The 26,664-nt window shown below is 44.4% G+C and overlaps 1 protein-coding gene across 5 annotated transcripts in view; it reads right to left on the reverse strand.

Annotated features, from left to right (window-relative positions):
* The window catches only part of GCN2 (protein kinase family protein), a 253,789-nt gene that overhangs the window by 136,359 nt on the left and 90,766 nt on the right, over window positions 1-26,664 (reverse strand). For all 5 annotated transcript variants that reach the window (XR_015187920.1, XR_015187919.1, XM_086511103.1 and 2 more), the window contains exons 11-12: window positions 1,450-1,567; window positions 1,266-1,320 (exon numbers count right to left, since the gene is read on the reverse strand). Coding sequence is in view for 3 of the 5 variants with exons in the window: in XM_086511103.1 (XP_086367229.1) it covers window positions 1,266-1,320; window positions 1,450-1,567 (173 nt within the window). In the remaining 2 variants the exon portion in view is untranslated. The remainder of the gene's footprint in view (window positions 1-1,265; window positions 1,321-1,449; window positions 1,568-26,664) is intronic.

Genomic DNA, 26,664 nt, shown 5'->3' on the forward strand with positions numbered 1-26,664 from the left:
AGACTTTGGCAAAATGGAAATGCAGCCCAAACAGGGACACTGTATTCATAATCGTTTGCAGCTCCTGGGCTTGAGTTTGAGGGGATAATAGTTAAGCAAAAAATGCCTTTGTGTAACGCAAAAACGAGGAAAATCGACAATAAACCAAGTATGTGTGCACCTAATCCAGCAATGGCATAAAGTAAAGCGCTAAGCAGACACCCTTATGTATTCAAGATCCCAGATTCAAGACTCGGGAAGCCATAAACCAAGAATGTACCACATTGTCCTGACTCCCACCTTCATAAAGAAAATCGCGAGTTTAAAACCCATTCTTGCTGTAACAGCCACAATGACATCCCAATGGACCATCCCAGAAGCCTCACCAATACAACTTGCATATTCATGACATCTTGCTTGGTATATTTTGCATATCCAATCCCTATCTACACTGGAACTGGATGTTTAAGTATTGAGCAAAATGTAAACCCAAATGAAGGTGATCTTTGATACATACATTGACACACCCACTGCTGTTCAAGAACCTGCAGTAGCTTTGAGAAAGAGGAGGGCATGCTTATAAACAAGAAGTAAATATCAAGGCTCTATGGGAAGGCACAAGAAGCAAAACAAGTCGAGCTTTAGTTAACACTTAAAATGTTCAGTCTTCATGCCGCCTGCTTTGCTACTTGTAACAACTTGATCTCTATGATACTAGACACTTCTCTCCTTACATATTGTATTTTTCTTGGTCATTTTTCAGTAAAAGAAAGGGTTAGAGCCCAGGTTCTTTTCTAGAAAGTTTCGTGATAGCCAGTCCTAATCAAAAGAAGGTCACATTCATTTTGTGCCACGACAACTTTTACCACAAAAGCTTGGAAAAAAAACAGCACCAATTTTGAACATGATGAGCTAATCTTGATGGGAAAGGATCCATCTCAGCAAAGGCTGAGTGTTGAAAGAAGTCAAAGTAGTGAGTGAAATTGCAAACTGAATCTCCGAAAAGGAATAGGATTATGCTGAATACAATTTGTGGGTCACCTTTTAAGAAAGGGCTTAGCTATAAACAACTAGTGCATGTTAGGCAGATTAATGTAAAAACAATGCAAATATAAGGCTTGGAAAGGCATAGCATGGCAATCTGATCTCATTCTCCTCCCACCATCAACCTACTCACTTCTGAAACAATGCTCCATACTCTACCTTTCATATTTTGACCCATATGCAAATCTTAATATTCAATGATGGCAATGTAGGTGGACAAAATTTTAAAAAAAAGACATTACCTGATAGTAACGGACAATATGATGATGTTGTAGCCGTGAAAGTGTGGTGACTTCTCTGCATAAGGAAATAAAAGTTCAAATCCTTGACCCATGTCTTATTTCACTGTACCACTGAAAGTTGGCTTTCAAGAGAAAAGTCAATTTAAAGAACAATCATGCCCCCAGCTGATTATGGGAAGCTTACCGCAGAATCTTATTGTTGAGAGATGGACTTCTATCTGTTAACCTTATCTTCTTCATTGCATAATGCCGTCCATCAAGCTTATTTTTGCATAAAACTACGTATCCAAATCCTCCTTTCCCTGATATTTTTGCAACCCACCCCCCACCCCCCAAAAAAAAAAACAAAAATTTAAAAAAATCTGTTGATTATGTTTATGACAATAAGATGCAATCAAAACTGAACATTAAATGCACAGCAGTTGCACGTACAACACGCTCTTTCACATCTTTTGTTTAAAAAACAGAAACTTACTTCAATGCCAACACAAGTAGCAATGATTCTTATGCTTTAAAGAAGAAACAAGGAAGAAGGTATTACAAAGATGTTATCGGTGACGAACAGTGAATCTAAACCATAATTGTTTATATTGAGATATGCTAACAAATACCTCTTAAAGGATGACATCTACTACATTATACAGATGTTATCCGTGAGGAGCAATGAATCTAAACCATGATCGTTTATATGGAGATGTGCTCACAAATACCTCTTAACAGGCGACATCTACTACATATTATATAAAGTAAGACATAATATGGGGTTGGGTTTTTTCCCTAACAGAATGCAGGGAGTCGTCAAACATGGTAGCATCGCCCGTAAAAAGATGGTCCTTACTGCGCTATGATTTTCCTCTCTAGAGATTTTCTTTGCTCTCTAAAACCGCACTCTCTTTATAAAATTAATCTTTTGTCTCTAGGGAAATTCTCTCTCAAGAGTTTCATTTTCTCGATCTATTTTTTTCTACCATGGAAGAGAGATTTTTTCTCTTCCTTTGTGTCTTGGTTTGCATTTCTAAGTTCAAAATATGCCTTGCCTGTCTAAACTCAAACAAAACCTACTTTTAGGTTTTGGGCATGCTTTTGAATCTGGTGCAGTGTGTGCTGCATGAGGGGAGCCACTCCACTCCTTCGTCACAAATTGCTTAGATGGGAATAAAGTCAATTGATTCCTCTCTAAGATTTTGGGGGTGTCGATAGGTAGGTTGATGTGTACGATGTGTATGGTACAAATCCGTACCTATTGTACGTTGTCCCATCTTGAAAAACTTGTTATGTACGCAAAAATACATACCATTGGAAAAAAACCTAACTATATTGGGTGTTACATGCCTTGCTTGTCTAAACCCCAACAAAACCTATTTTTAGGTTTTGGGCATGCTTTTGAATCTGGTGCAGTGTGTGCTGCATGAGGGGAGCCACTCCACTCCTTTGTCACAGATTGCTTAGATGGGAATAAAGTCAATTGATTCCTCTCTAAGATTCTGGGGGTGTTGACAGGTAGGTTGATGTGTACGATGTGTATTGTACAAATCCGTACCTATGGTACATTGTCCCATCTTGAAAAAATTGTTATGTACGCAAAAATACATATCATTGGGAAAAAAAACTAACTATATTGGGTGTCACATGCCTTGCTTTTTTAGGTTTTAGGCATGCTTTTGAATCTGGTGCGGTGTGTGTTGCATGAGGGGAGCCACTCCACTCCTTTGTCACAGATTGCTTAGATGGGAATAAAGTCAATTGATTCCTCTCTAAGATTTTGGGGGTGTTGACAGGTAGGTTGATGAGTACGATGTGTATTGTGCAAATCCGTACCTATTGTACGTTGTCCCATCTTGAAAAAATTGTTATGTACGCAAAAATACATACCATTGGAAAAAAAACATAACAATATTGGATGTCACGTCCACATCTAACCCAATGTGCATGTGGACAAGCTAACTCCTATTTCTAGGGTTTAGGACAGCTCAGGAAGTGTTTTGGAACCCTTGTGAGCCTGTAGGCAGGACGTGCATGCCCAGGCACTTGAGAGTACTTGCATACCCTCTAATTGCACATGAACACAACCAGTGTTTGTTAGGTGTAGGCACTGGGGAGTGTTCTCATACAGTTACAATAGTACCCAACCTAGGTATTTATCTGCATGTGAAGCACCTCTTATAAGTAAGTTTATTAACTCATTAATAAGTGATGTCACAAATCAATGACGTGGCAGCCTGCAGGGGAGCAGCAGATACACACACACACAAGCGTACCCCTAGGCATGGACAGTCCCCCCGGGAAAATGATGTGGTGGCAGATTTTTGAAGTGTTGACGTGGCGGGCTGTACGGCAGCCCCGAAAATTGCAGAAATATTGCCACGTGGCAGCTGTACGGACGCCCCGCTTTTGGTGGGCAGATTTGTGGCAGTTTGCTTTTTCTACGCATAGAGAGAGAGAGAGAGAGAGAGAGAGAGAGAGAGAGAGAGAAGCTCTTTTGCTTTTGCTTTTGCTTTAGTGTGGCTCAAGAGAGCTTGAGAGAGAAAGAACAAAGCTTTTATTTTTCAACTTTTGGGGCTCTGCTTTTAGCATCCTTTGTAAACCTTTATATTGGTAGTTTGGGCTCTCACTTCTCAGAGCATCTCGACGCAGAGTCTGAGAGTGAGTCCCGACTACTCACTTGTACTTTGAGTTGAAAATTAATACAAAAAGAAATACCGAAAGGGGCGCCAGTCTTTGGGGCCAATATCTCTAGGCACGGAACTCCGTCGGGCCAGTGTCGAATCAATTGTGAACTGTGAACTGTTTTGAAGTGATTATTTGTGGTGTCGCGGTAGATTCTCAACTTGGAGTGTCCAAGTCTGTTACAATGGTATCAGAGCACGGCCGATTTCTCTTCTACGGGAAATCCGATCCTTTTTACGCGGCACTTACGGCTTCAGGCAGAGATCAGTCGACTTCCTCTATATCCGGAGATGGGGGAAGAGATCACAACGAAGATTCACGCAAGGAGTATGGCCCGCCTCGGCCTACTCAGGCGGAGCTCGAAGAGATGGAGCGTCGACGATTGATCGGCGATGCAACAAAGATGATGCTTAATTTTGCGAAGGACCCAAAATTTGCAAAATATATGAGCCATACTTCTTTCGATGAGGTGCACACACAGTGGCGGCAGACCACAAAGCCACCCCTCAAACCGGCTCTCAAGAAACCTTCTACTCCCAGGATGTACACAGAGCAAGAATTAGAAGAGGTGGTGGATGCACGAATTGCTCAGCCTTTTGACGCGTAGAACAAAGCTAAAAAGCACGACAAAAAGCAGAAGAAAGGCGCTAACTTCCCGGGTTATTTGGGTCGGCAGTCTACATTTGAATCGGCAAGAAAGCAAAAGAAGCATGTTCGATTTGAAGAAGTACCCAGTTCTTCTTCTTCTTCTTCTTCTTCTTCTAACAGTTCTTCTAGCTCATCTGACTCGAGCGAAGAAAGGTTGTTATGTCCCGCTTCACAAGAGAGGGGATCTAGCCCAGATGCCGTCGAGATGGGCGTCGAGTGTCTGGGCGGACGTGGTGTGAATCCGGCCAGTGTGGCCGGCCATTAATATAAAAGAGAGGCCAAGGCCTCATTTACAATTATCGACCCCCATTGGCAGAGTGCTAGTGGTTAGCCCGTGAGGCTAGGAGTGCGCAAGGTCACCTCGACGAGGTAAGGCCGGGTGGTATGGGACGCTCGGTCTTACAGGTGCATGCCTACGTCCTCGGACGCTGGCCCCAGCACGGGGGAGCTGCCGGATGGTGGCTATGGTCGGGTGGTTCGTCCGACGTGTATCTGTAGGCGGTCTGTGTAGCCGAAAAATCCTTCTCCTCGTACGTTTCATGGTATCAGAGCCGGCTTGGCTACGGGATGGACTGTGTGCACACCTACAGACTGGTGTAAGTCAGATGGTCTTTATTTCATGCAATTATTGATGAATTAATTGTTTTCTTCTCGTGAGCATGTTTGCATGTTTGCAGCTGCTCGCTGATTTTTTATAAAATTCAGCAATTTAACAGGGGGAAGTGCTGAAAGTCAAGGTTTTATTTGTATATTTGCTGATTTTGATTGGCAGATTATTGATTTTCAGTACTCTGTTAATGTTTCTAGTGGTTTTTGTATTAAAACCAGACTTTCCAGGGAAAAAAAAAGAGAGAGGGCGCTGGTCAATCTCTGTAAACTCTGAGAGAGAGAGAGAATGAGAGAGAGAAATGAAATGAAATGAAATGTTATATTAACGTCTACAAAAGGCCAGAATCACCCATGAGACCAAACTGATACAAAAGTGGTGAATGTGTTACAATGTCTGGGTACCTTAGTACTAAAGTACTAAGTGTGAAAAGTGTGAAAGTGTGAAAATAAATGTGAAAAACTAAATACAAAGTATTAAATAAACTTCTTAGGAGCATTCTGGGTGTCTGGCTAGAATGCTTCTAATCCTTTGTTGAGTCTCCTCCGGTGAAGTGTGCTTCTGCATCTCGGTCGTGGTCGTCTCGATTTCCTAAGCTCAATCGCCCTGTCCATGAGGGTGCCTTTGGTATGAATGTGGGTACTCCTTTGTGCTGGCTACTGGCCTCTTGCTTCTCCTTCCACTCCTGCTTCTCTCAATCCGAAGAAATCTGTGATCTGCCTCTGAGGCTGTAGTGCTCTTTGTCTTCTCATGAGATTATCTCTGTGCCGATGTAGTTCCAGTAGGTACAAGCCTAAGCATCTTTGATCTTGGTATTGCATGACTCTATCTAGAGGTCCAAAGCCTTCTTTAAATAGGCAATGGAAACGCCCACGGATCTCATAGTATACGGTGCAATGGCATATGTAGTGTAATTCTGTCTCCGGTTCCATTCCGCATAACTTGCAAATTCTGCTCTCAGGTGGGATTCCCCTAAATCTGCCAAATTCAATTTCCAGCTGGTGTGAGGATGTACGAATCTGACCAATAGCTCATCTCAAACCATGAGACAGGTGGGTATCCATGTAGCTCGGGAGAATCACAAATCCATCTTCAGATAGCTGTAGGAATTTTTCTTTGAAGTCGGCCATCTTCGTGCCCAATTCTTGTGTAGGGTCTACCCATGTCCTCTTAGTATCCAATTGTATAAGATCCTGACGGATGATTTTATTAATCTCTGTTCGTGTAATTGCCAGTGATAGAGCCTCAAGAGAGTATTGGAAGGGGGGTAATCTTTCCATACTGAACCCGTGTCTCTGAAACCACGAGGACAGTTCCACATACCAACATGATGTATCCCCTTTCATTGATAATTGTCAAGAGGATTCGAGGGCCAGTCTAGTATATCGGCAATTATTTGTATCCCACAAACCATGTATAAAGGACACTGATCTAGTAAGAGCTTCAATTTCTATCGGAGGGGCAGCTAGTTCCGCTCGGGTAATCGCATGTGGTACAGAGGCCTTGGCTCTAATCATTCGGGAAATCATAGACACCAAAGGTCTCTCCATTGACTTCCAATTATCCTGATCCACAGATGGTCCCCAAATCTGGACCCCATAAAGCATAGCCGAAGCCACCACAATATCAAAGAGCCAAAGTTTTGTTCGTGGTTCCTGAAACTGCACTTGTGAACACATCCTCTCCAACCCTCCCAAGGCCGCAGAGGCTCTGGACAATCTAGCATCCGCTGCTTTCTTAAGAGTAAACTTCGGTCCTGCAAATACCACACCAAGGTATGTGTATGCATCTGTGTACTCTACTGTATCCTGGCCATATGCAAATGTAGGTGCCGATCTCCTAACCCACTGCGGTGTGGTGTTAAACACCATAACTTTGGTTTTACCCAAGTTTACCGACAGTCCACTGTCCTCCGCAAATTTATGTAATGCATCTAGCTGCCTCTGCATTCCATCTGGTGGTTCTGCTATCAATACAATATCATCTGCATACAACAACAAAGGGATCCATGACCCTGCAAGTTGAGCACCTCTGTCCCCCTCTCTATCAATGTAATCTGATACCTCATCTATGTACATACCAAATAAAGTAGGGGACAGTGGGCATCCCTGCTTTACTCCAACGGTGGAATGAACAATGTCGAAATCCCCTTCTGGAGTACGTACATAAACAGTTACTGACCCGTATAAGGCCATGATCCCCCAAATAACGTAGAGGCCTGGATGATGAGCATTCATCGGACAAGGTTGCTATAGTTCACAGGAGGGACATGCCAAAGTGATACGCCTACCTCATCAATCGTATGTCCGATGAGACCATTATAACCCCTGAGGGGAAGCAAGTGATGGCCGCATACAACAGTTGTGTAGATGTGAATGGGCCTCACATATACAAATACTTCAATGCAAGAGTTTAATACTCTCACCTCTCCACGCCGTCGATCCATGACGCAGGTGATGGGACAAAATCCTCCTCGAAGCTGGCCCAGCCGCCACTCCCCAGGGAGGAGAGGACGACCAATCCAGACAGGCGGCGGCAGCAAAGTGACGCAGCAAGAGTTTGCATCAAGATGGGGAGTGGCGGCTGGACCACCTTCGAGGAGGATTTTGTGGCTCTGAGCGTAAGAATATGATCTAAAGTGGAATAACCCCTCCTGAATCCAGCTTGTCATGTTGCCCTTATGCCCTCATTCTCTGCCCATCTACTCAATTTTTGTTCAAGAATGGATGCGTACAGTCGGGTCAATGTGTGACCTACCATAATGGTACGGTAGTTCCCGGGTATCATAGGATCCCCTTACTTGAAAATAGGTACAATAGTAGATAATTTTTAAGATTCAAGTAATCCTTCACACATGACCCAATTAAACAGACGAGCAAGGACTTCTGAAAGTAGATCCCTGGCATGGATCAGATGTTCTGCTACTAAACCATCATGATCATATGCTCTTCTTGTCTTCATCTTATCAATGGCTTTTTTTACCATTTCCGTAGTAAAGAAAGTACTAGTAGCAGGGCATGGCTCTAGTGGATCTGGTAATGGAGGCTGTCCAGATAATGATGTTACATATTGACCCCAAATCTCAGGAGAAGTAATTGTCGGAGGCGGTGAGTGCTTGTGAAATAATCGCCAGGCCTCATGTGAGTCCTGACTCAAGAAGAGCTGATATAAATCCTTCTCTAGTTTGGCTAAAAATGCCCTTTTCTTGCGACTACTATACGCTGAAGAGCAATCCGAGACTGCTTATGTGATGATCCCAAGTGTAAGCTCTTTCTGGACCTGGGTTCTCGTCTCTCTGCATTCATCGTCATACCAACTGTTTTGAGGCATGTTCCCAAATCCTCTCTTCTGATCAGGTTGAGTATGTGGGTATGCCTCTTGTGTTGCTCCATGTAGCATCTCTGTTAACTGAGAAGTAATCTCCTCTACAGTATATACTGGCTCGGCTGCCCACATCCTATTATAGATCTTTTCCACATAGACTGAATCAGTCTCTGGCGTGACAGTATATCTTGTGTGTGTCTTCTTCCTTTGTACTTGAGAGGCATTGTATTGGAAGGAGATTGAAAAGGTCAAGAGAGTATGATCCACTGCAATCCCAACCGGTCTGGGTCCCACCTTAAAGTCCTCGATACTAGAAATAAAGATTGGTGAAGTCATGACATAATCCACTGTACTGGCCACATGCCTGTGCAGGAAGCATGTGAATCCCCCATATAAAGGGAAATTCTCTAGACCATTAAGTATGGCCAAACCATGTATAGTTGCATCTCCATGAGATGTCTCCCATATTCAGTGTGTTCTTTATCCTATGAGTTTCTAGTAAGCCCCCCCTGTGATAAATCCACTTCTCTGAGCATTTCCTCAGAAGTATCATAGAATACTGCTTGAGAGTTGGCCGTTCTGGCATTAAAGTCTCCTAAGAGAATGATGTCTCCATCTCTAGAGAACTCCCATATGTCATTATTCAATATGGAGTCGTCCTTTAGGTGAGGAGTAGACTGATGTACTTGGAGGGAAGTAGCATATGGCGATATATAGAAATCTACCTGTCACGGCTCTCATTCTCACCCACATATACCTCGCTTGCTCATCTTTCCTGATAATCTGTAGTAGTGGTTTCAGCTCCTCTTTAAATAAGACTGCTACTCCTCGTGAACCCCGGCTACCCCGTAGAGATCTCTTGTCTGGTCGACTGGTTGTTTCCCATAAATAACCCTTCGCATGTGGCATAAGTTGTCCCGGTATCTGGTGTGTCTGTGAGTAGAAAACTATGTCTCTGTCCCTAAATCTGTCTTCAAAGGCACCTACATCTAGCCTATATGTTCCATTACAATTCCACGCCGCTATCCGGAGCGTCGCCCCATAGGTCTCGCACCGTCATGATGAGCGCTTTTCCAGAACCACTACTTTCCCTCCTCTATAAAAGGCGATTTTCCCCTTTTCTCTTGCTGCCTTGATCTCAGGCATCAACTCTTGCATGTGTGCCAATGTAAGGTCATCTCCCAGGAAAATACCGGTTTTCTTAAGAGTTGGCCTCTTCTTTAGAAATTCTTTCCTTATTTCTATATTCGGGAAGCGGAGAATAAGTGCCCTATCCTTTACGTTTCCCTTCTCATCGATTCCTTTCTTGCCCACTCTCCATGCACTTGTGTGAGTAGGCTCTGTGATGCCCATGCGTTGTAGCAGTTCCTTCACTTCTTCATCTACATTCTCTTTGTCTTTGACTCTTGTGACCCGCACATGCAGAGCCCGATTCTTCCTTTTCTGCTCTTCCTCAATGGTCATATTAATAATGGTGGAGGTAGGTGTGGTCTTGGGCATCTGGGCCTTTCCTTTCTTCGCATCCTCAATCCATTTCTCTGCTTCATCAACCTTTTCTTGTGTCTTAAAAAGACGTTCCGCCCATGAAGATGCCGTTTTCGATTTCTGTTCATCTCCTTCCCGTAGAGCTTTCATCTGATCCTTCATGTCCTCGAGCTCCTTCAGCACCAAAGGTTGGTCGTCTCCCTTCTCCTTAGTTGCAGATTTGCAAGCCGCAAGTTCTCCTTTTAGCTCCTCGATTATTGCATCTTTTTCCCCCATGTGTTTTTCCATATTTGTTCTCCATGCTTCAAAACTTGCTACTGCCTCATCCTCTCTCTTCTGCCTGCGCACTTCGAGCCTGCAGGGGAGGTACAAGGCAGAGCGAGTGAGAGGATGCGGGAGAGCGGGTGAGAGGATGCGTTCAGTGTCAGCTCCTCCACGTTGGCTGCTCCTCCACGCTGGCTCTCAATCGGCACATCTCTTGCATGCTGGCCATGAGCAGGCACGTGTAGTCTCTTTCCCCCTTTCTATCCACACGGCAGCCTACGGCTGAATTTCTCTTTTTTACGTTGTATCTGCCTTGCGATGGGTTCTTTTCTTTTTTACGCTAAGTGCCTTGACGTGCCTTGACTCATTGAGTATTGTTTTTTTTTAATGTGGCCAGGCCCTTTTATAAGTGGGCACCTTAAATTTTTTAAGGTATGTATGAAACCTGCAGGCTATTAAAAAAACCACTCACAGGGAGTGAGTTTTTACAGCAAAATTCAGTTCTCGGCTCTCTGCCTCTCTCCCACCGCTCCTCTCTCACCTGCTCGCGCTCTCGCACCCCCGCCATTACCTGCTCGCCTTAAGACGCTCACGCCGACACGTGTAGCTCCTTGAACTTCACTTTTTCGCGATCGAAAAGTGCTAAAAAGACCCGGTTTCGCGTGAACCTTCCAGTTTTTCACGCACTTTGCCATGGATTCCTCCAACTCAGACGTGCAACGTGACGACGCACCAGGTAATATCCAAATTCCATTCCCGCATGCTCTCTACACATGGATTACAAGTACTTTCCAGAGTTTCGACCAACGTGTTACCGCTCTGGAAAACGCGAACGTTCAGACGAACCTTCGCTTGGCCTCTCTCGAAGGGGTCGTGCAGGGGCTCAGTTCCCGACTCTCTACTCTCAAAAACATGGCTCAGTCGATGACTGTGCATATTTCCGAGGGCGAAACCATCTCCAGCAATTGCGGATGCAGATTGCTGCTTTTGGGCGTTCACAAGGTGGTCCGACTGCCACAATTCCGTACAAAACTACAAATTTCTCAGGTGAAGAGAAGGAGTGTACGGAATTGGCCGTAAATAACTGGCTGCACCAGTGGACCACATACTTTGATCTCCATGGGGAGCATGATGAACGGAGGATTCAGACGATTCCTCTCTATCTGCACAGTAAGGCGCTTACCTGGTGGCATGACATGACAAAGAAGCCTACGACGTGGGCTGATTTTTGTGTGAAATTCATGAGGGATTTCGCTAAAATGGACCCTTTGAAAGCTTATGCCAAACTGCAGAGTCTTTCGATGAAAACTCTGTCTTTTGATAAATATACGACAGCTTTCAAAGAGGCGCTCACCTTCTGCAAGGTGGACTCTACATACGCTGTGCACATGTATCTGTTGGGATTGCATGAGGATTACCGTTGGGCCTTAATTAAGGATAAAGCCCCGACGGATGTCGAGGATGCAGTGGCAAAGGTCAAGACGTTCCATTTGATAAATGGAGTTAATTATGAGAAGAAAAGAACTGCAGACCATCAATCCAGTGAGGGTGCTTCGAGGAAGCGACCCCGATTCCAGCATTAATCCAAATCACCGCTGAGATCTTCTCAAGAGAAGAAGAAAGCCATAAATGCTTCAGTTGTTGCTGATGCAGTGAAGAAGGGGGCTTGTTTCGGATGTGGCCAGACGGGTCACCAAATCAAGGATTGCCCCAAGAAGAAGAAGACACAGAAACCACAACGCCGTCCTTCGGTTCAGATTCACGAGATCTCAGGTAACTCTGATGTCATTCAAGTTGAAATCCATCATTTAGCGCACAGTTCATGCACTAATTGTACTTTTAGTGTTTGATAAGCACGATCTTCTCCGTTTCCCCGGGAAGATCAATGGTCACGACGTGACCGTACTCCTTGATAATGGAAGCTCACACAATTTTGTGGATGCAAAATTGGTGCAGAAACTGAGCCTGCGGACGCGGGACAGTGACCATGAGTATCGTGTGAAGATGGCTCGTGGCGTGGATACGGATGTATGGAATCGGATGGTTCCAGACTTGTCGCTCGAGTTGGTTGATTACAAAGAGAACCTGGATTTCCACATGATGCGCCTGGACAGAGCAGATGTTATTTTAGGAATTCCATGGTTTTATGATAAACAAGACTCGTTGTATATAGACTATGTACATCACTCTCTTGTTTTTGTTAAGCAGAACATGCCTCATGTATCTGTGTCGCTTTGTAATCAGAAGTCTGTAAATAATGGTTTTGCAATACTAGTTGTTACTGCTTTGGAAATATATAAGGAAATAAAGTCTTCTGATGTTGACTTTTATCAATGTGTACCATCTGCTTGGTTTGATTCATTAGTGCTTGGTACTTCTGTCACTGAATTTCGTAAAAATGTTTCATGTTCTTCTGTTGAACTTGGAGATTCCGACGAATCCAACCTTATCCAAGGAATCATGACTGATTTCGAGGATGTTTTTCCTGATGATCTACCTCCTGGCTTGCTGCCTTCGAGAGGAGTAGATCATGGCATTGAGTTGGTAGCTAGTAGTCAACCCTTCTCAAAGCAACCCTATCGGTTTAGTAAAACCGAAGAGGACGAGATTCAACGGCAGCTGAAAGATTATCTCGACAAGGGTTTTGTGCGACCAAGTCCGTTCCCGCGGGGAGCGCCAGTGTTACTTTCTCGAAAGAAGGATAACACTATGCGCTTCTACGTGGATTACAAGGGGTTGAATAAGCTCACTGTCAAGAACAAGTATCCGCTCCCGCGCATTGACGATCTCATAGATCGGCTCCATGGAGCGTTGTATTTTACGAAGATAGACCTGCGATCAGGCTATCATCAGATACGGATCAAATTGGAAGATATTCCTAAGACAGGCTTCCATACGCGTTATGGTCACTACGAGTTTTTGGTATTGCCTTTTGGTTTGACCAACGCTCCAGCTACGTTTCAGCAGATGATGAATGACCTGTTGAGACCATTTTTAGGTAACTTCGTTGTTGTATTTCTCGATGATATCTTGATCTATAGTCGAAGTTTGCATGAGCACCTAGAGCATATACGCACTGTTCTCGAAGTACTGAGAATTGAGAAGCTTTATGCTAAGGCTTCTAAGTGTGAATTCTTTAAGAAAGAGCTTCTGTACTTGTGTCACATCATTACTCGCGATGGAATTCGCGTCGACCCTGAAAAATTGGATAAAGTGTGAAATTGGCCCATTATGAAGAATGTACGCCGAGTAAAGTCCTTTTTAGGCTTTACTGGATTCTTTCGCAAGTTTATCAAGGATTACTCTAAAGTTGCTGCTCTGCTTACGCAACTTTTAAAAGGAGGGGTGAAAGGGCCGAAGACTTCGGGTCCTCATCGTAAAGGTAATCCACCTATTGTTTGGAATGAGCGTCTCGACGAGAGCTTTCGGACACTAAAGCACTTGGTGACTACTACGCCAATATTACACATTGTGGATCCTAGTAAACTGTTTGTGGTTGAAACGGATGCTAGTGATTATGCTATTGGTGCGGCATTATATCAAGATGGACGTCCTGTTGCGTTTGAAAGTAAGAAGCTTTCTGACGCTGAGATGAGTTATCCAACGTATGAAAAGGAGCTTTACGCCGTAGTCCACGCCCTGAGGAAATAGCGGCACTACTTGTATGGCTCTACGTTTGTTGCATGGACAGATCATCATTCCTTGCGCTATATCTACGATCAGGGTGATCTCAGAGGCCGGAAGGCTAGATGGGTTGAGCTTATGCAAGAGTTTGACTTTGAGATCCGTTATCGAAAAGGATCCAACAATCGAGTTGCCGATGCGATCAGCAGGATTCCTGAGGCTAATGCCTTGTCTATGGCTGAAATCTCGACGGATTTCTATCTCTCTCTCCAAGGGCTATGTCGTTCCGATGGCCATTTTGGCAAGATATGGAACGAGGTCGAAGCAGGGCATGACTCGCATACAGGCTTGGGTGGTCCGGAGAGCCAAGTGAGTCGTGCTGGAGAGGCGAGACAGCAACAATATTCCATAAGAGGTGGACTATTGTTCGGAAATGGTAAAGTCTGCGTGCCCGAAATCGATGAGATTCGACAAAGGATTTTGTGCGAATGCCACGATGTTCCTAGCGCTGGGCACCCAAGCATCCAAAGAACTTTGGCTTTGGTCAAGCGATATTTCTATTGGCCAAGAATGCGCTCTTACATAGAGAGCTATGTGAAGAGATGCGCTCAGTGCCAGGTCAATAAGGCAGAGCGCCTTAGGAAAGCTCGCCTGCTACATCCATTGGAAATCCTAGATGCCAAGTGACAGAGTATTTCCATGGACTTCATCGTTGGTTTGCCAAATACTAGTCGGGGCAATGACGCTATTTGGGTTGTGGTCGATAGACTCACAAAAATGGCGAAGTTTATACCAACGAAGTCGACAGTAAAAGCCATGAGTTGGCGGTTTTATTTGTCGATCAGCTTTATAAGCTGTATGGTCTGGCGGAGGATATCGTCAGTGATCAAGATACTAAGTTCACTGGCCGATTTTGGCGAGATGTGTTTGCTCATCTTCAGACGAAGTTTTTGAGTATGTCGTCTTCTGACCATCCTAAGTCCGACGGACAAACTGAGAGGATGAATCAGACGTTAAGAGGACATGTTGAGAGCCTATGTCTCTCATAGGCAGTCTGACTGGGAAAGGTATCTCCCGCAGTTAGAGTTTGCCTATAATAGCAAGCATTCTGCTACTGGATTTAGTCCGTTCATGCTGATGTATGGATTTGAACCTAAATCCCCAATTGCTATTGGCTTAGAGAAGGTCAAGGAACGCCAAGCTCGTGATTTCCTGTATGACATGCAAGAAATGCTCGAATTGGCTAAGGATAGTATAAGAACGGCTCGTGATCGAGTCACTAATTATGCTAATCAAAAGAGGTCTCCAAGCACTCTAGATGTGGGACAATGGGTCTATCTGAAGATACCCAAGGATTCCAAGACTATGCGAATAGGAAAGCATTATAAGCTTTTAACTAGATATTGTGGTCCATTCTTGATCACAAAGAAAATTGGCCAAGTTGCCTATAAACTCGCTCTTCCTTCGGATGTTAGTGTACATCCAGTGTTTCATGTCAGTCGCCTTTAAGTGAAATTGGGCGAAGCTGACGTTGTTGTGCCTATCTAGGAAAATGTATGGCAAGATATACAAACTGAGTATATTCCTCGAGAACCAGAAGCAGTTTTACATCATCGTACCCGTCATTCACGCCAAAAGGCTTATGACGAGTACTTAATTAAATGAAGGGTCAATCTGAAAGGTCATTCGCACCAAAAGGCTTATGACGAGTACTTAATTAAATGAAGGGTCAATCTGAAAGGTTTGCTACTTGGGAACCTGTTGGAGCTTTGAAGGCTCAGTATCCCCACTTCATTGATGAGGGGGACATCAATGGTTCTTAAGGAGGGAAGTATGTTATGTCCCGCTCACAGGAGAGGGGATCTAGCCTAGATGCCGTCGGGATGGGCGTCCAGTGTCCTGGCGGACGTGGTGTGAACCCGGCCAGTGTAGCCGACCATTAGTATAAAAGGGAGGCCAAGGCCTCATTTACAATTATCGACCCCCACTGGCAGAGTGCTAGTGGTTAGCCCGTGAGGCTAGGAGTGCACGACGTCACCTCGAGGAGGTGAGGCTGGGTGGTATGGGCCGCTCAGTCTTACAGGTGCACACCTACGTCCTCGGACGCTAGCCCTAGTACGGGGGAGCTGCCGGATGGTGGCTATGGTCGGGTGGTTCGTCCGACGCGTATCTGTAGGCGGTCTGTGTAGCCGAGAGATTCTTCTCCTCGTACGTTTCAAAGGCAAAAAGCGAAGCAAAAAGCAAAGCTTCGGAAGGGCAAGAAAAAGGCAAAGAAGCCTAAATCTCGCCCCATGGTTGACAGTTCTAAAGAGTACTCGTCTTCAGATAGTTCGGACTCTGACGCCAGCAGCTTCTATGCAAAGAAGAAGAATTTTTATAAAGCCAACCAGTATGACTTCTGGAAGATAAAAGCAAGAAAGTCCGAGAATTAAGGAAGGTGGACAATCAATTAAATTTGACACGTTTTTTTGTTATAGAGATCCTTCAAAGGCTTTGTCTTTTATACAGCAGTTTAACATCGCTTTCTCCGCAAGGCATTACTCAGAGCACTCTAAAATTCGGAAAGCTGCATCTTACTTTAAGGGGAATGCTCGACCTTGGTGGTCCATGCTTCTATTAAACAAGATAGTCCGAGTTAAATGGCAGAAATTCAAAAGGCTTTTTATTTCTTCTTGGCTGACTCGAGAGTATGAACGCGACATACGAACTCCTTCGAACCATCTTCGGATGCCCAAGAAGGATACAGTGGACACTTATTGCGAGAGATTCTGGAGCTCTTTTCTAACCGCCTCTTCATTTAAGAAGATCTCTTTGATGGAATAGATTGAGCGGTTTACCTTGGGTCTTCCTACAGAGATCCGAGATCATTGCTTAGAACAAAAGTCAGCTTCCATTCAGGAGTTGATGAGCCATGCGAAACGGGGTTTTGCCATTCACTCAGGCAGTTTGACCTACCCCACAGATGAGATCATGACGCAAAGGGCCGAACAGACTTCGACAAATGAAAGTAGAAAGAGGAAGAGCAACCCAGAAAAGAAAGAGAAGGATGCACGACCCAAACTCGCTCCTCAAGAGAGAGCTCGCTACATCAAGGAGGGAAAGTGATTTGGATGCGGGGAAACTGAGCATATCTCCGCAAAGTGCCCTATAAAGGCACAGAAAGAACAGAACGACAAGGACAATGAGAGGCCTGAGAGTTTGAGAGCAGCTCAGGAACGTGGACGATAAGGAAAGATGAAAACAGGACTGGTTCCAGATTGTGTGGGTACCGATCCCAGCACGATGGACGAGAGTACAAAACTTTGCCGAGCTTGGGGCAAAGTGAAAGACCAAGAAGCCCTTATCTTCTTTGATGGAGGAGCCAAGGCCAACTTGATTTCGTCGGAATTGGCGGCGCGGCTCGAGATCACTCCTGATCGGATGGGACCACTTGCACAGGCTGTTCTAGTGGTACCCGGCAGGGACGTAGCCATTACACCTGTCATTGGCAAACTTCGGTTGCATTGTCAGGGTATTTGGGGCATGAGCACTTTTACATAATGCCTTTGAAAGGTTGTGATGTTCTCTTGGGAATTCCCTAGTACCACAAGAACAATGCCGTGGTCGACTATCGGGCGAGGAAAGCAACTTTGACCACAGAGAAGGGTAGAACCATTGTACTCGATGTAAAACTTAAGGGCAAGTCTGTCTCTATTGTATCGGCTTCGGCCACTTCAAAATTAATGAAATCCAGTCTGTTTGTTTACTCGTTCTTTTTGAAAGAGTTGAATGATGAGGATCGGACAAATATGTCTAAACTTGATAAAGAACGCCAAGATTTTCTCCACTCTCATGCCGATCTCCCGAGAACACAGAGTGGTCAAGATGGTATCTGGACTGTTATTGATAGATTTAGCAAGCAGGCTCATTTCATTCTAGTGAAGAAAACAGTCAAGCCGGATCACTGCAATCTAAAGCAAATACCTCTCTAGCGATAGAGAGAGGAGCCCTTGGGAGGGGGTTTAAGACCCCATTTGGAGTTAAGTCTCCTTTCTCTCTCTCTTTCACTCATAGAACCTTCATGCACCATATCATTCTATTCTCTCTCTAGTCTATTGCACATATATCTCATGAAGTAAAAGGAACTCTCTCATTCAGTGGAAGGAACCTTGAGTACACACTGAGCATTCATACTGAGCATTCACCATCAATCACTTCCGCTATATATTACATTGGATATTCTAAAACAATTTCAAAACACATTTAGAGACAAGACTTTTAGAACATCAAACAATTCAAGCAGATCCCCAAAGCCTTACTATTGCACAACACATCAGACACATATCAGCTCGTCAACAAATGAGAGCTACCAATATCACAACAACACTAAACGCTCAAAATGGAAATACCACATTCTGTTACCTTTAAAAGGCTCATCATAGTGAGTACAAAAAAAACAACCAACTTAGTAGAGTTGTTTGGTATGGTATGATTCAAAATGTACAAAGGAAAGAAGCTTGAGCACTTTGCATCGAAAGATTCTCTTTGTGACATTCGACTATTGAGAAAAGAGTTTTGAAAACTCAAGATTGGACACCAACGTACTTAAAAAAACTCACAAGGCGAAATTGCCCATGCACCAATATGCATTTTATAAATTTTCTTTAAAAACCAACAAAGGTCGCCTACATATCGATGTGTACGTATAGACCTTGTTCTATACGTTGTTTGGTACAGTATGGATCAATACGTTGAATATACACAACCTTGCGTGAGTTTATCGAGACCTTTCGAGGGTGGAGTGTAACAGACTTGGACACTCCAAGTCAAGAATCTACCGCGACAGCACCAAATAACCACTTCAAAACAGTTCACAGTTCACAATTGGTTCAACAATGGCCCGCTGGAGTTCTGTGCCTAGAGATATTGGCCCCAAAAACTCGCGCCCCTTTCGGTATTTCTTTTTGTATTAATTTGTGTTCAAAGTACAAGAGTGCAGGCAGGCGCTCACACTCATACTCTGCGTCCAATTGCTCTGAGTTGTGAGAGGCCTGCTCACATATTTAAAGAGTACAAGGGTTGCCAAAAGCAAAGCCCCAAAAAATGAAAATCAAAAGCCTAAAATTCCAAAAGCTTTTGAAGAATAAAGCCCTCATAAAATAAGCAGAGGCTCCTTCTTTCTCTCTCTTATGCTTTTAACAAAATAAACCAAAAGAGTTCTCAATCTCTCTCTTTCTATTTGCATAGAATAAAGCATCGCCCAAAAGCTGCCAAAATCTGTCGTACAGCGCTGCCAAGTCAGCTGTACGGAAATCCGCAATCTGCGCCGCATTTTGCGATGGCGTCCATACAGCCTGCCATGTGTCACCTCCTCTGCACTTTCCGAGACTGCTGCCTTGTGTGTGTGTGTGTGTGTGTGTGTGTGTGAGTACGAGATAGCCACGTCACCCCTTTCTCTGCGGACAGTGTAGGTGTGTTCCGGCTACCCACGTCACAGATTTGTGACATACTCCCCTCTTGAAAGCATTGTACTCGCCCTTGATTACACCTGCAAAACAGACACAAGCCATAAACTGTCTTAGCAAGCACTGACTGTTAGTACCGACGCACTAGGAACACACATCTAGCACATGTACCACTCGACAGTCACATCACTTGACATCACATGACATTCAACATTCATTCGGATCTTGAACCATGATTTATCGGCAATGCAGTTAGCAATCGCATCTAGATCCACTCAGGACCTTATAGATGCTCGATTGACTAACCCCTATTGCAACCATGTCTATTCAAGATCATTCAAACAAAAATGTTGCAGTCATTTCGTCTATCAGTTCCTGCACTTAAAAACAAGTCAAGAACAAATCAGTTTCATATTCAAGATTCCATTTCATAATGTCATACTGCAAAATGCTGTCAGCTCTCAATATCCCTGAAGCTCAAAGAGACATCAGTGACTCTAGTATCAAAATCAAGGCATCTATTGACAAAGGAGCGGACTAACTCTCCTCTTGTGCATCCCACTGCACCAGGTCTCCAGCCAAGCTGAATTTTGGGTTGCATCGGAGTAGACTATGCTAAACCAAAAGCTTCGAGGTAAAGTTTCACAATCTGAGGAGTATCTCCTAGGTCCTCCTCCTCCATCCACTTCGCATCCAATGCAGGATAGTTCTTGAACTTAACCAAGAACCGCCTTCGGACTTTACCTTTATACTTCGTATCCTTATGTGTCAAAATCTGTTCAGGAACAAGGATCTCCTCGTTTTCTTCCACTTCGGGTTGCTCATCAGGCACATCACCTTTGAAAGGTTTCAAGAGACTCACATGGAATGCATTGTGAATCCTCCAAGTGTCAGGCAGTTCCAGTCGGAAGGAGACATCATTGATCTTTTCAGAGATCTAGAAAGGTCCGTAGTATCACATACTAAGCTTTGGAAAATGCCTCTCCTTTCCCTTATTCTTTCTCAGGCGTGCCTTATCAAAACGTAAGAGTACCCAATCTTCCTCCTTCAATTTCAAATCGCGACGATGGCGATCCGCTACCTTTTTCTGTCGTTCTTGAGATTTTTGCAAAGCCTCACGAACCTTGGCAAAAGCCGTGTGTAGGTCGCGTATACTCGTCCACTTCAAAAATCTTATCTTTCGTGCTTAGCAAGGGTGGAACCTTCGCAGCACCTTCAACAATCTCAAATGGCGCCTTCCCCGTCCAAGAGTGTATCGTGTTATTGTAGGCAAATTCCACCAAAGGTAGATACTTTTCCCATAGTCTTGTCATCCGAGATATAAGATGACGAGAACTGCAACCGCGTGCCAATGTTCCCCCAAATTGCCATCCAAAACAAACTCGTGAATCTGGGGTCCCTCTCAGAGACAATCGTCTCAGGCGCGCCATTTGATCTGAAAATTTGGGCCACAAACAGTCTCGCTAAGTGATCCGGCTTGACTGTTTTCTTTACTAGAATGAAATGAGCCTGCTTGCTAAATCTGTCAATAACAGTCCAGATACCATCGTCACCACTCTGTGTTCTCGGGAGATCAAAAATGAAATCCATTGCAATACTTTCCCAAGGGCGGGTGGGTATGGGCAAAGGCTGTAACAATCCTTGTGCTTTATGCGTATCAAACTTGACCTTCTGACATACCAAGCACCTGCGCACAAACTCGTCCACATCCTTCTTGAGTCTCAGCCAAGAGAAGTATCTCTCTACCCCTTTTATGGTGGTAGCAATGGCGCGGTGACCTGTAAGAGGCGGACAGTGGCATTCAGTCATAATCTTTTCCCTCAACAGTTGTGTAACGCACATGGTTTTTCTCATTAAGTAGCCATCCCGAATGGAATATCCCGCTACTGTCTCCCCATCCCGTATCCGTGTGAAAACGTCTGCAAAATCCGAAAATGTGGCATACTGGTTGACCATATCCTCGAAGCTCCTATGATGTAACAGACTTGGACACTCCAAGTAAAGAATCTACCGCGACAACACCAAATAATCAATTCAAAATAATTCACAGTCCACAATTGAATTACACTGGCCCGGCGGAGTTCCGCGCCTAGAGATATTGGCCTCAAAGACTGGCGCCCCTTTCGGTATTTCTTTTTGTATCAATATGAGTTCAAAGTTCAAGAGTGGTTGGGTCTCACTCTCAAACTCTGCGTCCATATGCTCTCATGAGTGGGAGCCCAAACCACTTATTTATTTACAAGGGATGCCAAAAGCAGAGCCCCAAAAGCTTAAAATCAAAAGCCTAAAAATAAACCAAAGGCTCCTTCTCTCACAAGCTCTCTCTTGAGCCAATCACAAATAAAGCAAAAGCTTCTCTCTCTCTCCCGTCCTTTGCGTAGGAAAAAGCATCGCTGCTGCCCTGCCGTAATCAGCGCCGCAAAAAGCAAGTTTCTATACAGCTGGCAGATTTTCCGTGTTTTCCAAGGGCTGCCGTACAGCCATGCCACGTCAGCATTTTCAGCCTGCAGCCATTTAGGGTTTGCAGGTTTTTAGGGTTAGGGTTTCCAAAATTAGCGTTTCTGCAGATTAGGGTTTCTGGCAGGAATTAGGGTTTTCAGAATTTAGGGTTTTAGCAGTCGAGTAGCCACGTCATCACTTTGTGACATACGCCCCTCTTGAAAGCATTGTAATCACCCTCTATTACACCTGCAAAACACACAAAGGCCATAAACCGTCTTAGCAGACACTGACTGTTAGGAACACACATCTAGCACATGTACCAATCGACAGTCACATCACACGACATCACAAGACATCACATGACGTTCAAAATTCATTCGGATCTTAGACCATCATTTATCGGCAATGTAGCTAGCAATCACATCTAGATCCAGTCGGGACCTCGTCGATGTCCGATTGACTAACCACTATTGCAACCATGTGTAATCGAGATCAAGTAGACCAAAATGCTGCAATCATTTCGTCTATCAGTTCCTGCACTTCAAAACAAGTCAAGAACAAATCAGTTTCATATTCAGGAATTCCATTTCATAATGTCATACAGCAAAATACTGTCAGCTCTCAATATCCCCGAAGCTAAAAGAGACATCAGTGACTCTAGTATCAAAATCGAGGCATCTATTGACAAAGGAGCGGAGTAACTCCCCTCTTGTGCATCCCACTGGACCAGACCTCCGGCCAAGCTGAATTTTGGGTTCCATCGGAGTAGACTATGCTAAACCAAAAGCTTCGAGGTAAAGTTTCACAATCTGAGGAGTATCTCCTAGGTCCTCCTCCTCCATCCACTTCGCATCCAATGCAGGATAATTCTTGAACTTAACCAAGAACCGCCTTCGGACTTTACCTTTATACTTCGTATCCTTATGTGCCAAAATCTGTTCAGAAACAAGGATCTCCTTATGTGCCAAAATATGTTCAGGAACAAGGATCTCCTCGTTTTCTTCCACTTCTGGTTGCTCATCAGACTCCCCATCATCACGCACATCACCTTTGAAAGGTTTCAAGAGATTCACATCGAATGCATTGTGAATCCCCCAAGTGTCAGGCAGTTTCAATCGGAAGGAGACATCATTGATCTTTGCAGAGATCTGGAAAGTTCCGTAGTATCCCATACTAAGCTTGGAAAAAAGCCTCTCCTTTCCCTTCTTCTTTCTCATGCGTGCCTTCTCAAAACGTAAGAGTACCCAATCTTCCTCCTTCAATTTCAAATCGCGACGATGGCGATCCGCTGCCATTTTCTGTCGTTCTTGAGATTTCTGCAAAGCCTCACGGACCTTGGCAAAAGCCATGTCTAGGTCGCGTATACTCATCCGCTTCAAAAATCTTATCTTTCGTGCTTAGGAAGGGTGGAACCTTCACAGCACCTTCAACAATCTCAAATGGCGCCTTCCTCGTCGAAGAGTATCGTGTTATTGTCGGCAAATTCCACCAAAGGTAGATACTTTTCCCATTGAGTCTTCTGTTTCGAGATATAAGACTTCAATAAATCTAAAACCACTAAATTGGCAATCTTAGATTGCCCGTCAGTCGGCAGGTGGAAAGATGACGAGAACTGCAACCGCGTGCCAATGTTCCCCCAAATTGCCATCCAAAACAAACTCGTGAATCTGGGGTCCCTGTCGGAGACAATCGTCTCGGGTATACCATGTCATCTGAAAATCTGGGCCACAAACAGTCTCGCTAAGTGATCCGGCTTGACTGTTTTCTTTACTGGAATGAAATGAGCCTGGTTACTAAATCTGTCAATAACAGTCCAGATACCATCGTGACCACTCTATGTTCTCCGGAGATCAAAAATGAAATTCATTGCAATACTTTCCCAAGGGCGGGTGGGTATGGGCAAAGGCTGTAACAATCCCTGTGCTTTATGCCTGTCAAACTTGACCTTCTGGCATACCAAGCACCTGCGCACAAACTTGTCCACATCCTTCTTGAGTCTCAGCCAAAAGAAGTATCTCTCTACCCCTTTTATGGTGGTAGCAATGCCGCGGTGACCTGTAAGAGGCGGACAGTGGCATTCAGTCATAATCTTTTCCCTCAACGGTTGTGTAACGCACAACATGGTTTTCCTCATTAAGTAGCCATCCCGAATGGAATATCCCGCTAGTGTCTCCCCATCCCGTATCCGTGTGAAAACGTCTGCAAAATCCAGAACTGTGGCATACTGGTCGACCATATCCTCGAAGCTCCTATGATGTAACAAACTTGGACACTCCAAGTCAAGAATCTACCGCGACAACACCAATAACCACTTCAAAATAATTCACAGTTCACAATTGATTTACACTGGCCCGGCGGAGTTCCGTGCCTAGAGACATTGGCCTCAAAGACTGGCGCCCCTTTCGGTATTTCTTTTTGTATCAATATGAGTTCAAAGTACAAGAGTGGTTGGGTCTCACTCTCAGACTCTGCGTCCGGATGCTCTCCAGAGTGGGAGCCCAAACCACTTATTTATTTGCCAAAAGCAAAGCCCCAAAAGCTTAAAATCAAAAGCCTAAAAATAAAGCAAAGGCTCTTTCTCTCACAAGCTCTCTCTTGAGCCAATCAAAAATAAAGCAAAAGCTGCTCTCTCTCTCCCATCCTTTGCGTAGGAAAAAAGCATCGCTGCTGCCTTGCAGTAATCAGCACCGCAAAAAGCGAGTTTCCGTACCGCTGGCAAATTTTCCACGTTTTTCGGGGACTGCCGTACAGCCATGCCACGTCAGCATTTCAGCCTGCAGTCATTTAGGGTTTGCAGGTTTTTAGGGTTAGGGTTTCCATTATTAGGTTTTCTGCAGATTAGGGTTTCTGGCAGAAATTAGGATTTTCAGAATTTAGGGTTTCAGCAGTTGGGTAGCCATGTCATCACTTTGGGACATATGATGTATCGTGGAAATAGCTAGAACCAACGGCTTCCGAGACAAAGCATCTGCCACCAAATTCTTCTGACCCTGAACGTGGACAATCTGGAAATGAAACTGTGACAAGATGTTCGCCCACCGCATCTGCTTTTCCGATAGCTCTACCTCTGTGACAAGAAGTAGCACAAACTCAAATGGTCTGTAAAGACAGTAAAATCCGCTCGGAGTAGGTAGTGCCGCCATTGAGTAAGAGCATGCATAACCGCCAAAAGCTCTTTCTCATAAATCTGTGATGTCAATTCCGCCCTTGAGAACAATCGGCTCTCGTAAGCAATGACATGGCCTTCTTGCATTAAGACCGCACCCAGACTACGAAAGATTGTCAGATTTAATTGATTGTCCACCTTCCTTAAACTCTTGGACTTTCTTGCTTTTGTCTTCCAGAAAGTCATACTCGTTGGTTTTATAAAAATTCTTCTTCTTTGCATAAAAGTTGTTGTCGTCAGAGTCTGAACTGTCTGTAGACGAGTCCTCTGTAGAACTGACACTCACTGGGTGAGATTTAGACTTCTTTGCCTTTTTCTTGCCCTTTCCGAAGCGTTGCTTTTTGCTACACTTTTTGCCTTTTCGGTCTTCTTCGCTCGAGTCAGATGAGCTAGAAGAACTGTCAGAAAAAGAAGAAGAAGAAGAAGAATTGGGTACTCCTTCAAATCGAACACGCTTCTACTGCTTTCTTGCTTTTTCAAAAGTAGACTGACGGCCCAAATAACCCGGGAAGTCAGTGCCTTTCTTCTACTTTTTGCCGTGCTTTTCAGCTTTGTTATGTGCGTAGAGCAATATTTTGCCATTTTCGGGTCCTTGGCAAAATTAAGCATCATCTTTGTTGCCTCGCCGAACAATCGTTGACGCTCCATCTCTCGACGCTCCGCCTGAGTAGGTCGAGGCAGGCCATACTCCTTGCCTGAATCTTCGTTGTGATCCCTTCCCGCATCTCCGGATGCAAAGGGAGTCAATTGATCTTTGCCTCAAGCCATAAGTGCCGCGGAAAAAAAATTGGGATCGGATTTCCGTAGAAGAGAAATCGGTCGTGCTCTGATACCACTGTAACAGACTTGGACACTCCAAGTCAAGAATCTACCACGAAAAAACCAATTTCCACTTCCAAACAGTTCACAATTCACAATTGATTCGACACTGGCCCGGCGGAGTTCCGTGCCTAGAGATATTGAACCCAAAGACTCGCGCCCCTTTCGGTATTTCTTTTTGTATTAATTTGTGTTCAAAGTACAAGAGTGCGGGCAAGCGCTCACACTCAGACTCTGCATCCAGATGCTCTGAGTTGTGAGAGGCTTGCTCACATATTTAAAGAGTACAAGGGTTGCCAAAAGCAAAGCCCCAAAAGCTGAAAATCAAAAGCCTAAAAATAAAGCAAAAGAGTTCTCAATCTCTCTCTTTCTATTTGCATAGAATAAAGCATCGCCCAAAAGCTGTCAAAATCTGCCGTACAGTGCTGCCACGTCAACAATACGGAATTCTGCAATCTATGCCGCATTTTGTGCTGGCGTCCGTACAGCCTGCCACGAGTCACCTGCTCTGCACTTTCGGGACTGTTGCCTCGTGTGTGTGTGTGTGTGTGTGAGTGAGTACCAGGCAACCACGTTACCCCTTTGTCTGCGGACAGTGTAGGTGTGTTCCAGGTAGCCACGTCACAGATTTGTGACATGAAGTGCCGGAGGATTGGAAGCCAGAGGAGCAACAAGAGGTAGAAGAAACTGAGGAGATTCTTATACCTAAACAAGTCCTAGCACACATGGGAAGGAAAGTGAAGGGTAAGCTAGTCCGTAATATGTGGTCAAGTTCAGGAATTATCTAGCTGTCACGGGGTCGTGGCAACTCTTAACTATGTCACGAGGAGGTGGCAACTGTTAACTTTAGTTGTTGGTTTCTTTCCAATGGGTTTTGTTTTATTTTTGAGACCCTCTTCTTGAAGTAGC

Source organism: Adiantum capillus-veneris, chromosome 4 (assembly GCF_014529385.1).
Source record: "Adiantum capillus-veneris isolate H3 chromosome 4, ASM1452938v2, whole genome shotgun sequence".
NCBI lineage: Eukaryota > Viridiplantae > Streptophyta > Polypodiopsida > Polypodiales > Pteridaceae > Adiantum > Adiantum capillus-veneris.